Consider the following 12,290-nt stretch of genomic DNA (forward strand, 5'->3'; position numbering starts at 1 on the left):
TAGTATATGCACACACACAGAGGTCAGTTAGATTCTCCTTAGTATATGCACACACACAGAGGTCAGTTAGATTCTCCTTAGTATATGCACACACACAGAGGTCAGTTAGATTCTCTTCAGTATATCTGCACACACAGAGGTCTTTTAGATTCTCCTCAGTATATGCACACACACAGAGGTCAGTTAGATTCTCTTCAGTATATCTGCACACACAGAGGTCTTTTAGATTCTCCTCAGTATATGCTCACACACAGAGGTCAGTTAGATTCTCCTCAGTATATGCGCACACACAGAGGTCAGTTAGATTCTCCTTAGTATATGCGCACACACAGAGGTCAGTTAGATTCTCCTTAGTATATGCACACACACAGAGGTCAGTTAGATTCTCTTCAGTATATCTGCACACACAGAGGTCTTTTAGATTCTCCTCAGTATATGCACACACACAGAGGTCAGTTAGATTCTCTTCAGTATATCTGCACACACAGAGGTCTTTTAGATTCTCCTCAGTATATGCTCACACACAGAGGTCAGTTAGATTCTCCTCAGTATATGCGCACACACAGAGGTCAGTTAGATATTTCCAAAATGAAAGAATGGCACTCTTAAACAACCAAATTGAATTAAGTGCTTCAAGGTTTTTACCCTTTGTGAGGTCTCCGTCCTCCTACTAAGGGAGATGGAATAATACCTCCACAGTGCCACTTATTGGAAGGCAGCATTCCTTCAAGCCAAAGTTAGACTCTTTATACAAGCCTTGTAGCAAAGACTGGGAATTAAAAGCAAAGCCATGTACATACAGCTGTTTCAGGGTTTTTGCCCTTCATCAGTGTACAGTAGGAGTCTGGCTTTGTGAGGTCTTGGGACGGGGGTCAGAAATGCTATCTTTTCTCCTTAGTGATGATGGTGAGTGAGGAGACTCAAATGGCCATGCACGCTCCTCTGGGTAATATGCAAACAAGGGAGATGGAATAATACCTCCACAGTGCCACCTATTGGAAGGCAGCATTCCCTTCAAGCCAAAGTTAAACTCTTCATAAAAGCCTTGTAACAGTGGGAATTTAAAACAAAGCCAGACCCCATACACAGACAGCTGTTCCTCCTACTGGGATTTCTTTTCACGCAGCTTGAGGCATTTGTACTAAATGGGCGGTCCGTATCGTAGTCAGTGAGATCCATCTGGCGCAGTTCAGGGCTGGTGCATGCAGACTCGGTGGGTTCAGTAAGTTCTTTGGTCGGCTTCACTCTCAGAGCCAAACCACGGAAATCACGCCAGAAGCTGGGCGCAGATGTGCATGGGGCCTTAATTTTACGAGGCAGTTCAGATGCTGTTACAAAGTGCTGCCATCAAGTTGGTTTTGCTTTTGCCCACTTTGATGACTTGCCCTGCATTACATAATATAGTGTCTTCAGCAAGCTCTAGTATCTCCTGGGCTAAAAACTGTCTACAGCATCCTTTTGTATTAATACATGGTTTTAGTAAGTGGAACATGTATGGATGCTTCTAAATAGTGATGTCATGTTTGCTGGATTATCTTTCTATTTAACACGGTTACAATCCTGCTGCAAAATCCATTTTTAATTCTTCCTATGAAATTATCTTAAGTCTCGTGGTTGACAGCTCGGCCGCAGCTTTGTGTCTGTTGCAGTCCTATGCATGTAACTGCTTCTGGTGCTATTCACAGGGCTCTGCTGCCCCCTGCCTGTCCACAGATATATACTGCAGTTTTGTTTTTTATGTGCTCCTTTATTTTATGTTTGTCAATGTAATCTTTACAAATATTACCATAACAATTGATGCCACATTATTCTAACAACACAATATTTAGCAAACGCATTCTTAGGGCACGCTCCCTCACTCTTGGCATAGTATTAATTAGAAAACACTAGACTGCTGTTGCCGGCGCTCATTCATAATTCCAATTCACAAAGACTTTCTACATATGATCAATTTTTTTCACAAACAGCCAGATGTAAAGAAAGCCAAATGCGCTTTTTGCGATAGATTTGTGCTTCACTCCAGTGGTTTAAAAATAATGAGGACAGAACGTATAGGTTGATATTCCGCTCATATTCTTAGTCATTGAAAATACATGCTGTGCTAAGCACATTAAGTCACAAAAGTGACTCCCTTTAGTGGGTTTGATTTCTGAAGACATTATGGTAGAGCTAGGAATTATAATCAGCGCAGGCAATATTCCGTAGAAAGCTAGAGAGCTCACTGAACAAGTTTCTCCAAATTGGTCCTTCAGGGAACTGCGCTGGGCACATTGATGGCAGGGTTTTATGTCTCTGTGTGTCTCAATGAAATATTTAAATATAATGTTTCTCCATAAAATATTTACACTAAATATTTGTACAATTGTCACCTCGGCTGAAGGTTGCCGCCGTGTAAAAGTCTTGACCTTTTCCTTTGAAGTGCATTGATGTAAATGAGATTTATATACATACATGTTTGTTCTCTCTTTCCTAAGGCAAATGATGTGTTGCCGGAAAGCTTGATGAATGCTTTGTTCCTCTTATCTGTCGACCTGCCGTTTCATACTGCATACCCCAGTGTTCACGAATCTGTTGTAGCTTTTATGGAGCAGCTGAATTCTGAAGACTACTGGGTTTATAAGCAAGCCTCGGAGACCGCCTATTCAATCGAATGTACAACTTCTTTTATGTCCTGCTCTACAAAAGAGGTTTGTACTCTGTGTATTTATTCAGTGCCACTACATACACAATTCAGATGATATGCACGTGTGTGAGTAATACTATACAATCCCAATATTGCATGTTTTTCATTTTTTAACCAGAAGGAGTATTAAGGGCTATTTCAGTGAGAATCCTTTGACCTATCCAGTGAAGCACTCACTTGGCTAATTCCAAAATTGTCAATTTTTTATTTCTTTTTTTATGCATTGTTTTATTCTCTGTGGGTGTCTTCTTCTAGCAACAATGGACCCCCCCCCCCCCCCCCAACTGTCCAAAACTTATTAGTAATCTAGTAGATGGAATAATGATTGTTTCTTGCTGGAATACCTCTATCGTAGATAGTTTTGGTATATTTGCCATAACATTCTGATAGGTGGGGGTCTGAGTTGTTGGACTCCCATCGGTTAGTGCCCCCTATGCAGGGAATTACAACGTAGCCCGTATTCAAGTGAATAGGGCTGTGTTGCAGTTTCCTTCACAGTAGGTATCAAAATGTATTTAAGCATTTTACTCTATAGATTGTTGGGGCATCAAAATTCAAGTTAATTGACTGTAATAGTTTACAGTAGTTTGTGCAGATCAAGTTTCTTACATTAAAGGGGTTGTACCAAGATTGCAAGTTATCACCTCTCCATTCTGCCTGTCGTAGTGGGGGTCGCTTTACCCCCCTGCAGTGACGTCGGCATGAAGGGAGCGCTGCCTGAGCTTGCGCAGTTGGCACTTCCCGAGCATGTGCAGTCAGAGCTCCATTCAATTCAATTGGGGCTGATGTAAATACCTGAGCAGGTGCCGCTCGTGTATCTCTGTAGCCCTTGTTGAAAGGGAATGGAATACTGTTGTGCTTGCACAGCCAGTGCTCCATTTAGACTCCTACTCACTGCCGGAGTGCAGTAATCTTACAGTGAGTAGGACTGGGGACAACGGACCCCCGATCTCAGGATTGGCGTTGTCTCCGCAGTGTGACTCCAACTGATCAGCAGATTTCCACTTATTCTATTGATAAGGCATAACTTGCATTCTTGGTATAACCCATGATTCACATTATAAAATCTGTCCATGCTGTGAACTGAATCAGGTAAGGGAAGGGAACAGCTGTTGGTGCTAGAAAGATTTTAGATTGTAGCATGGAATCGGTGCTTGCAGCATTTGAATACTCCTACACATTTCAATGCAACCTGAAACCATTTAAACACTGAAGGTTCACTGCATTAGGAACGCCTACTCAATAATGGGTTGATCCACTTTTGTGGGTGATCACTGCTTTCAAATATCAGGGACCAAACTCAAACCCATGCCCGTGGCAGCAGCTTGGTGATTTGGTGCACATTTTGAGAGGTGGGAGCAGATCTCAGAGCCCTTTCCAGCATATGCCAAACGCGTTTAATGGGGTTACAGTCTTGTGAGTTCAGGGGCCCAGGCAGTGTAACAAATTCATTGTCTTATTCCTCCAACCACTCCATAGTGATCCAAACTCGATGACACAGAGCATTGCTCTGTTGAAAGATGGCACTGTGGTCAGGGAAGACTTACTGAAGATATGGGTGCAGATGGTCAGCTCACAGGTCCCTGTAGTATTCACCATTCAAGAATTATAGTATGATGACCAATGGTCCTAGGCCATGCTAGGAAAATACTCCGCAGACCATGTCAATAGCACCACCAGCTTGTTGAACCCCCACAGTACACCAATTGGATATGGCTTTGTGCTGTTTAGGCCAGATGTAGACCAGGTTATCTGTGTGATTCAACAGAAAACGGGGCTTGTCACTCCAGATGACCTGCTGGCATGTGCCTAAGATTCATTGACATGTTCCCATGGCTCATGTGAGGTATTGTTGGCGAAGACTGGTTGGTCATTAGGGCCACCTTTTGTCGGGCTTTGGCAATTTACTCTGCATGATGATTGTTGAAGCTTAACTTCCCCGCTGTTGTACTGCTGGGTCAGTTGATCTACTGTGGCACATCATTGTTGAGATACCAGATGTGCCACCCAATGCTTGACTCTAGGATCAAGTTTAAAACATAACCTTTACAAAGATATAATGTAAATATATGATGCCTCAGTAATTGACTCATGCACTTGGTTGGCTTTCACTGAAGTTGAAGCACCTTATTCTTCTATTTCCCATGAATTTGGACTACCTGCAGTGGCTCATCCTTTTGGCTGCCAGAGGCTGACTGTATGGGGCACATAACTAGTTTGTACTACAACTGCTTGAATTTGTTCTTACCACAAATGTCATCTTGTTTAATGGGTAATTCTTCCACCATCTCAGGGCCACCGCGATGGGGAGTTCCTGTGCCCCATCGTATGCAAATTTGCTCCTTGTTTTTCCCAGAAGTGTGGGTTGCTACATATTCATTTCTCTCGACTCTGATGTCACCTGGTTACCAGGAAGTGAGTCGTCTGATGTGCGATCGCACCTTTTTAATTGATGCCGTGCTATGGAGAGCATAGACTCCATTATACGCCTTTAGCTACATGTAGGTTTTTACTGGTATATGTGACCATTTGCTGCCATACGTAGCTCAGGTTGGCTGTACACTGCACTATGGTGTCTTTTCTATGTAGCACTAATGCAATGTACTCACTATTGCCATATTCAATATAGGTTTACCGTATTTATGGCATGACTATATTAGATTTGTGGTGTGTGTTTACCAGATGCTGCATGATTGCACTTTTCAGCATGTCATTTTTTGTAAAGTGCAGTGATTTATGTGCAATTTAGGACTTTTCCCCCTTTTATGGCATGCTGGATTTTGACATTCATTACGAATTATTGAGGCATCCTATACTTTAATTATATCTTTTAGTAAAGGTTATGTTTTAAACTTGACATTACTTACTTCCTTTGTCTTGATAGTACAGTTATAGCATAGAATCCACACTAAATATAAGAAGGATATTTGGGGATTTTTCGCTTCTAGGATAAGCCATATGTGGCTTGCTGCCTATGGTTCAACCAGTCTTGACATCATGGTTTGGGAACAGTCAACAGGTGTGACTGATTCAGACCTGCAGGCGATCTCCAGGCACCAGCAATGTGCCTGCAGTCAAAGTCACTCAAGTCACCATGTTTTCCCATGACTACCTGCTGTGCAGAGGAGAGCTCAGCACATTTTCTGAGAGCAGATCGTGATGCGGCCACCATGTGGTATTAATCAGCCGCACCGAATACAGTGGTCGTTCAGTGCAGATATACAGCCTGCAGTCCTGGGGATGTGTTCCTTGGAAGTTATGACATGAAACCGCTTAGAGTAGAGTGATTTCACTTTATTTTTTCATAAAACTGATGAGTCTCAGTAAAAATAAATAAATTTAGAACTTGCTGTAAATGTAGCGCTACACTTTCACCATAAGAGCGGAGAGAACTGGAGTAAAGTTGACACAACCTTTCCTTCAAACTAATTTGGTTTTCTAAGTGGCTCATCTGCATTAATACAAGATTTGTACCTATCATTTCTCTATTTCTAAGCAGGTGTATTATGATGGGCTTCATAATTTATTCCAATCTTTATAGGGGTCAGCACTGAATTTTTCTTATGCATTTTCCATTCACCACTAGACCCCGTTAAGGAGGTTTCTGACTGGTGATTTAATCTTGAGTGGAATAGGAGCTGGTTAAATCCATCTTTGGCAGGCGCCCTCTAGTGGCTGCGGCAGGCAGGCAGAATTTGTAAAGGAACACAGGGAGCTTGAAGTTCTTTATCAGAATAATGAAGCATTGGCCACTCCAAAGATACGTTATGATGTAATGCTTAGTACAGAATACAAAGGAGGAGATGTCTGACACGGGATATCTCTTTGGTGTCTTTTGTCTTGTACTATTTATTGTACAAGCCCCATGCCAGACCTAATTGAAGGAAATCTCCCCTCGTGCGTCCCCGGAAGTTTCACAGCAGCGGCTGTGCATGTGTGCACCACTCCATTAATTTCAATGGGAAGTGCTGGAGCGTACAAGCACTTGGCAATATCCAGCGGTGATGGCCAAGCACTTGAACTCTGCTATCTGCAGCAATCTCGTTGAAGTGAATGGCGTGGTGGTGCACATGCATAGCCAACGCTGTCAGAATTTTGCTACTCCCTGGTTGTGATTTCTCTGAATCTTGAGGGTCCCAGCAGTTGGACCCTCACTGATAGGCAAGTTATCCCCTATCCGGATGTCCTCTGTGGATAGGGTATAACTTGCTGATATGGGAATTGCCCCTTTAAGTAAATCAGACTTGCCTACAGTGTTCTTTTAATTCTAAGGGAGCGAAGGGAGGCAGTGGGTTTTGAATGCATTTAAATTAATATGCACCCAATTTTAAACATATTTAGATTAAAGACTAAAATGAAAAGTACATTTAAGCGATAATAATGTAGTGTAAATGCACAAAAATCGCCCAGTTTTCGATTACAGCTTACAAACCAGTGCAGGTTTGTCGTGCTGTGTAAATGTTCCCCGCTCAGCGCTTCTCGTAGAAGGTGAAGCGCTGAGCGAGAAGCCCGTGATCCAGCGGCGAAGTCTGTCAGTGCGAATGCTCTGCTGGGTCACTGACGACCTAGCGGTGACGTCGGCGCCCGTGCAGTTGTTTGTACAACTGTTGGCCCGTGTAAAAGGGCCACAAGGCCGTCTATACAATTTGGGTGGCTAATATAATTAAAGCAGTTGATGCTTCGCACTGTGTAAAGGGGTTCACAAAAATATTGTCTTATCTACTGTTAGATTCTTTCTGATCACTACAATGGAAGTTGCTGCTGTCGGTTCACCCTTTAACAGAAATTAATAGTATATGTCAGGGAGTTCAAGAAATGGAAATGATCGAATATACCGTAACTACTCTCTAACAGTTGATCTGTCAAAAGGCTTACAGAAATTCACTGTCCTGTGAATCTGTTTTTAGATCACAGGCTGACATTTATTCCAGCTTGCGCGCTGCCTACCAGACTTCAGGCGCAAGCTGATATAAAACCGCCAGTGTCCATTTATAGACTGACCGTGAAGATACAGGTAATAGCAATTCCCTGCAGCTTTCCTTCTGTCTGTAAGGGATGTGCTTTTAATTGTAGGTATTATATGAAGGGAATGATTCATACATGTCTCTGTTATAATTATGCAGGCTACACTTACAAAGAAAGATGGCGTTTACTTTTTTTTTTAAGTTATCATTAAAGGTTGGCTAGGATTAGAACAACATGGCTACTCTCTCCCAAAAGCAGCACCACACCTGTCCATAGGTTGTATGTGGTATTGCACCTTGGCTCCATCGAAGTTCATAAATCAGCCATGTTTTTCTAACCCCGGACAACCCATTTCACTGGCTATTCCTGCCATTAGGGGTCGATCTGGAAGAGCAGTGCTCTGAGCATTATCAGGTATGCAAGACAAATCCTCTAATATCTTTACAATGCTTATTTCTTAGAACATGTTTTGATAGTAATAGCCCTTTTAGGGCTTTTGCCCGCTAGCGTTTATTTTTGCTGCAATTTTGCAGCGTTTTTTTTCTCTAAATGTCAATGAGACTTTCTAATATTAAAATCGCAAGTTTGCATTGCTGCGATTTTTGTGTGATTGCGATTTTAACATTAAAAAAGTCCCATTGACACTTTTTAAAAAAACCGCTGCAAAAAAAAAACCGCTAGTGGGTAAAAGCCCTCAAAAAGAAAAATCTTAACGTTAAAATACCCTACACGTTTGAAGGGAGTGCAAAAAGAAGCCTAGCTACTCCGACTGGCTGTGGAAATCAATTGGTGTGATAAAGCGTGAAGGGTAATATTGGATGAAAGACCATTCTAAGGTGCTGCCGGCCCCGAATACACTACTGTTCTGTTAAGGGGCATGGTACTGCATCAGATAAGAAACCAGAAATACTGGACTAATAGTGCAACCCTTCTCATGAATCACTACTGAGACTACAAAAAGTAAACCTGACTACTCTTTATTCAATAAAAAAGGCACATTGATGTGTTTTGGGGAAGCACCCCCTTCCTCAGAATAATTGGATAGAACGCAGCTCCTATTTGGTGGACAGCCTGGACACATTCAGGAAAAGAGGACCTGTTATCTTTTGTATTCCAGGTTGTCCGCTATACAGGAGCTCTGTTCTATTCTGAGGAAGGGGCTGCTTCTCTGATATACGTCAATGTACTGTTTTTCTAAGTTTGATAAATAGGGGTCTGGTGTATTCTGGTTTTGGTAGTGATTCAAGGAAAGGGTTTGCATCGCTAGCCTAGTATTTTTGGTTTATCATTTTTGAAGGAATCTACATAAGTAATCACTGGGTGGGACCCGTAAAACGGAACCTTTATTGATTTAGTTAATGATTAAAAGGTCCTATATTTGGGACCAACATGAAAAGACCTCAAACAAATATACTTCTCCAATTTAGGTCACAAGCCACTATTGAGGAAATGTCCAAAAATACACAATGGACCCGCCCAGGGCAAAGCGGTCCTGTGTATTTGCATTAGTATTAGAGTGATGAACGTGTGTCAGTTTAAGTCACTATGGAGCGCGACCGGACTAATACCCATCAGTGATAGTTCTCTATCTATGATGCTGCGATAGTAATATGCCGGTTGCCACATACGGTAGATGGAGTACTGATGTTCGGGTAAAACTGTGTATAATCTTAGCACAACGGCTGTTGTACACGTAGCTCTGTTCTGTGAATATATCGTTTTATATAACAAGTTCTTCGCGTTTCCTCATGTATGACTCATCGGGAACCAAAATTGGTTTCGGAAACAGAACTGGTCATGAGAAATGGACACCAAAAGTGGCTCAATATAGCCTATGAGATCCCCACACAGGGCGAACCTCTGCTGCTCTGTACTATGGCTAGCTATCTAGGTATAGGTGAGGTTAATCTCTAATAGTTGCTCCAGGTGCTAAATTAGCTACCAACCTAACCTGTAGCTAGCTATCTAAGTTTAGATGAGGTTAGCTCAAGTGGCTATCTATGATGCATGTGATGCATCAAAAAACTGCTTGCCCTAATAACCCCAAAAGCCCAATGCCCAAAATAACAAAGCAGCAACAGCACAGAGTCTGCTGCCCAGATGGTAGGCAGGAGAGCAATGAAGAAGCAGCAGAGGTGCTGGTGTTTTATAGGAATCTATATAGGTTTAGTAGGTTTTCCAATTAGTACACCTAGGGTAAGTGTTTAAAGCGGTTCTGTCGTTAGAGGAAAAAAAAAATCTATACTTACCTATTCCTCCCCAGCAGACTCCTTATTGCATCTTCTCCTTGCCGATCTTCTCTTGTCTCCTGCAGTCCCTCCGGGTCACCTCACCTCCCCTCCAGCCCGACGATTCTTCTTCTTCCGGTGACTAAGCATCCATTGCTGACATTCTCCTTTCTGCAGGGCAATGTACGCTATGTCACTAGTGACGTAGCGTTCCCAGCCGAGCAGGGAGCGCCGAGCTACTGCAGAGACTGCGAATACACGCTGTCTCTCTGCAATAGTATATGAACCCTCACAGCGAGACACCGCTCATGCGCAGTCTATCTACAATAGTATATGAACCCTCACAGCGAGACACCGCTCATGTGCAGTCTATCTACAATAGTATATGAACCCTCACAGCGAGACACCGCTCATGTGCAGTCTCTCTACAATAGTATATGAACCCTCACAGCGAGACACCGCTCATGTGCAGTCTATCTACAATAGTATATGAACCCTCACAGCGAGACACCGCTCATGTGCAGTCTCTCTACAATAGTATATGAACCCTCACAGCGAGACACCGCTCATGTGCAGCCTATCTACAATAGTATATGAACCCTCACAGCGAGACACCGCTCATGTGCAGCCTATCTACAATAGTATATGAACCCTCACAGCGAGACGCCGCTCATGTGCAGTCTATCTACAATAGTATATGAACCCTCACAGCGAGACACCGCTCATGTGCAGTCTCTACAATAGTATATGACCCCTCACAGCGAGACACCGCTCATGTGCAGTCTATCTGCAATAGTATATGAACCCTCACAGCGAGACACCGCTCATGTGCAGTCTCTACAATAGTATATGAACCCTCACAGCGAGACACCGCTCATGTGCAGTCTATCTACAATAGTATATGAACCCTCACAGCGAGACACCGCTCATGTGCAGCCTATCTACAATAGTATATGAACCCTCACAGCGAGACACCGCTCATGTGCAGTCTATCTACAATAGTATATGAACCCTCACAGCGAGACACCGCTCATGTGCAGTCTATCTACAATAGTATATGAACCCTCACAGCGAGACACCGCTCATGTGCAGTCTATCTGCAATAGTATATGAACCCTCACAGCGAGACACCGCTCATGTGCAGTCTGTCTACAATAGTATATGAACCCTCACAGCGAGACACCGCTCATGTGCAGTCTCTCTACAATAGTATATGAACCCTCACAGCGAGACACCGCTCATGTGCAGTCTATCTACAATAGTATATGAACCCTCAGGGCGAGACACCGCTCATGTGCAGTCTATCTACAATAGTATATGAACCCTCACAGCGAGACACCGCTCATGTGCAGTCTGGGCAATAGTATATGAACCCTCACAGCGAGACACCGCTCATGTGCAGTCTATCTACAATAGTATATGAACCCTCACAGCGAGACACCGCTCATGTGCAGTCTCTACAATAGTATATGAACCCTCACAGCGAGACACCGCTCATGTGCAGTCTCTACAATAGTATATGAACCCTCACAGCGAGACACCGCTCATGTGCAGTCTCTACAATAGTATATGAACCCTCACAGCGAGACACCGCTCATGTGCAGTCTATCTACAATAGTATATGAACCCTCACAGCGAGACACCGCTCATGTGCAGTCTGGGCAATAGTATATGAACCCTCACAGCGAGACACCGCTCATGTGCAGTCTATCTACAATAGTATATGAACCCTCACAGCGAGACACCACTCATGTGCAGTCTATCTACAATAGTATATGAACCCTCACAGCGAGACACCGCTCATGTGCAGTCTCTCTACAATAGTATATGACCCTCACAGCGAGACACCGCTCATGTGCAGTCTCTACAATAGTATATGAACCCTCATAGCGAGACACCGCTCATGTGCAGTCTCTACAATAGTATATGAACCCTCATAGCGAGACACCGCTCATGTGCAGTCTATCTACAATAGTATATGAACCCTCACAGCGAGACACCGCTCATGCGCAGTCTATCTACAATAGTATATGAACCCTCACAGCGAGACACCGCTCATGTGCAGTCTATCTACAATAGTATATGAACCCTCACAGCGAGACACCGCTCATGTGCAGCCTATCTACAATAGTATATGAACCCTCACAGCGAGACACCGCTCATGTGCAGTCTATCTACAATAGTATATGAACCCTCACAGCGAGACACCGCTCATGTGCAGTCTCTACAATAGTATATGACCCCTCACAGCGAGACACCGCTCATGTGCAGTCTATCTACAATAGTATATGAACCCTCACAGCGAGACACCGCTCATGTGCAGTCTATCTGCAATAGTATATGAACCCTCACAGCGAGACACCGCTCATGTGCAGTCTGTCTACAATAGTATATGAACCCTCACAGCGAGACAC

At 43.4% G+C, this 12,290-nt stretch overlaps 1 protein-coding gene across 1 annotated transcript in view; it reads left to right on the forward strand.

Moving 5' to 3' along the window:
* The window catches only part of RTTN (rotatin), a 232,755-nt gene that overhangs the window by 56,190 nt on the left and 164,275 nt on the right, over positions 1-12,290 (forward strand). Inside the window, exon 13 of the mRNA XM_066579499.1 lies at positions 2,475-2,687. Within this exon, the coding sequence (XP_066435596.1) occupies positions 2,475-2,687 (213 nt within the window). The remainder of the gene's footprint in view (positions 1-2,474; positions 2,688-12,290) is intronic.

This window comes from Eleutherodactylus coqui, chromosome 9, assembly GCF_035609145.1.
Source record: "Eleutherodactylus coqui strain aEleCoq1 chromosome 9, aEleCoq1.hap1, whole genome shotgun sequence".
NCBI lineage: Eukaryota > Metazoa > Chordata > Amphibia > Anura > Eleutherodactylidae > Eleutherodactylus > Eleutherodactylus coqui.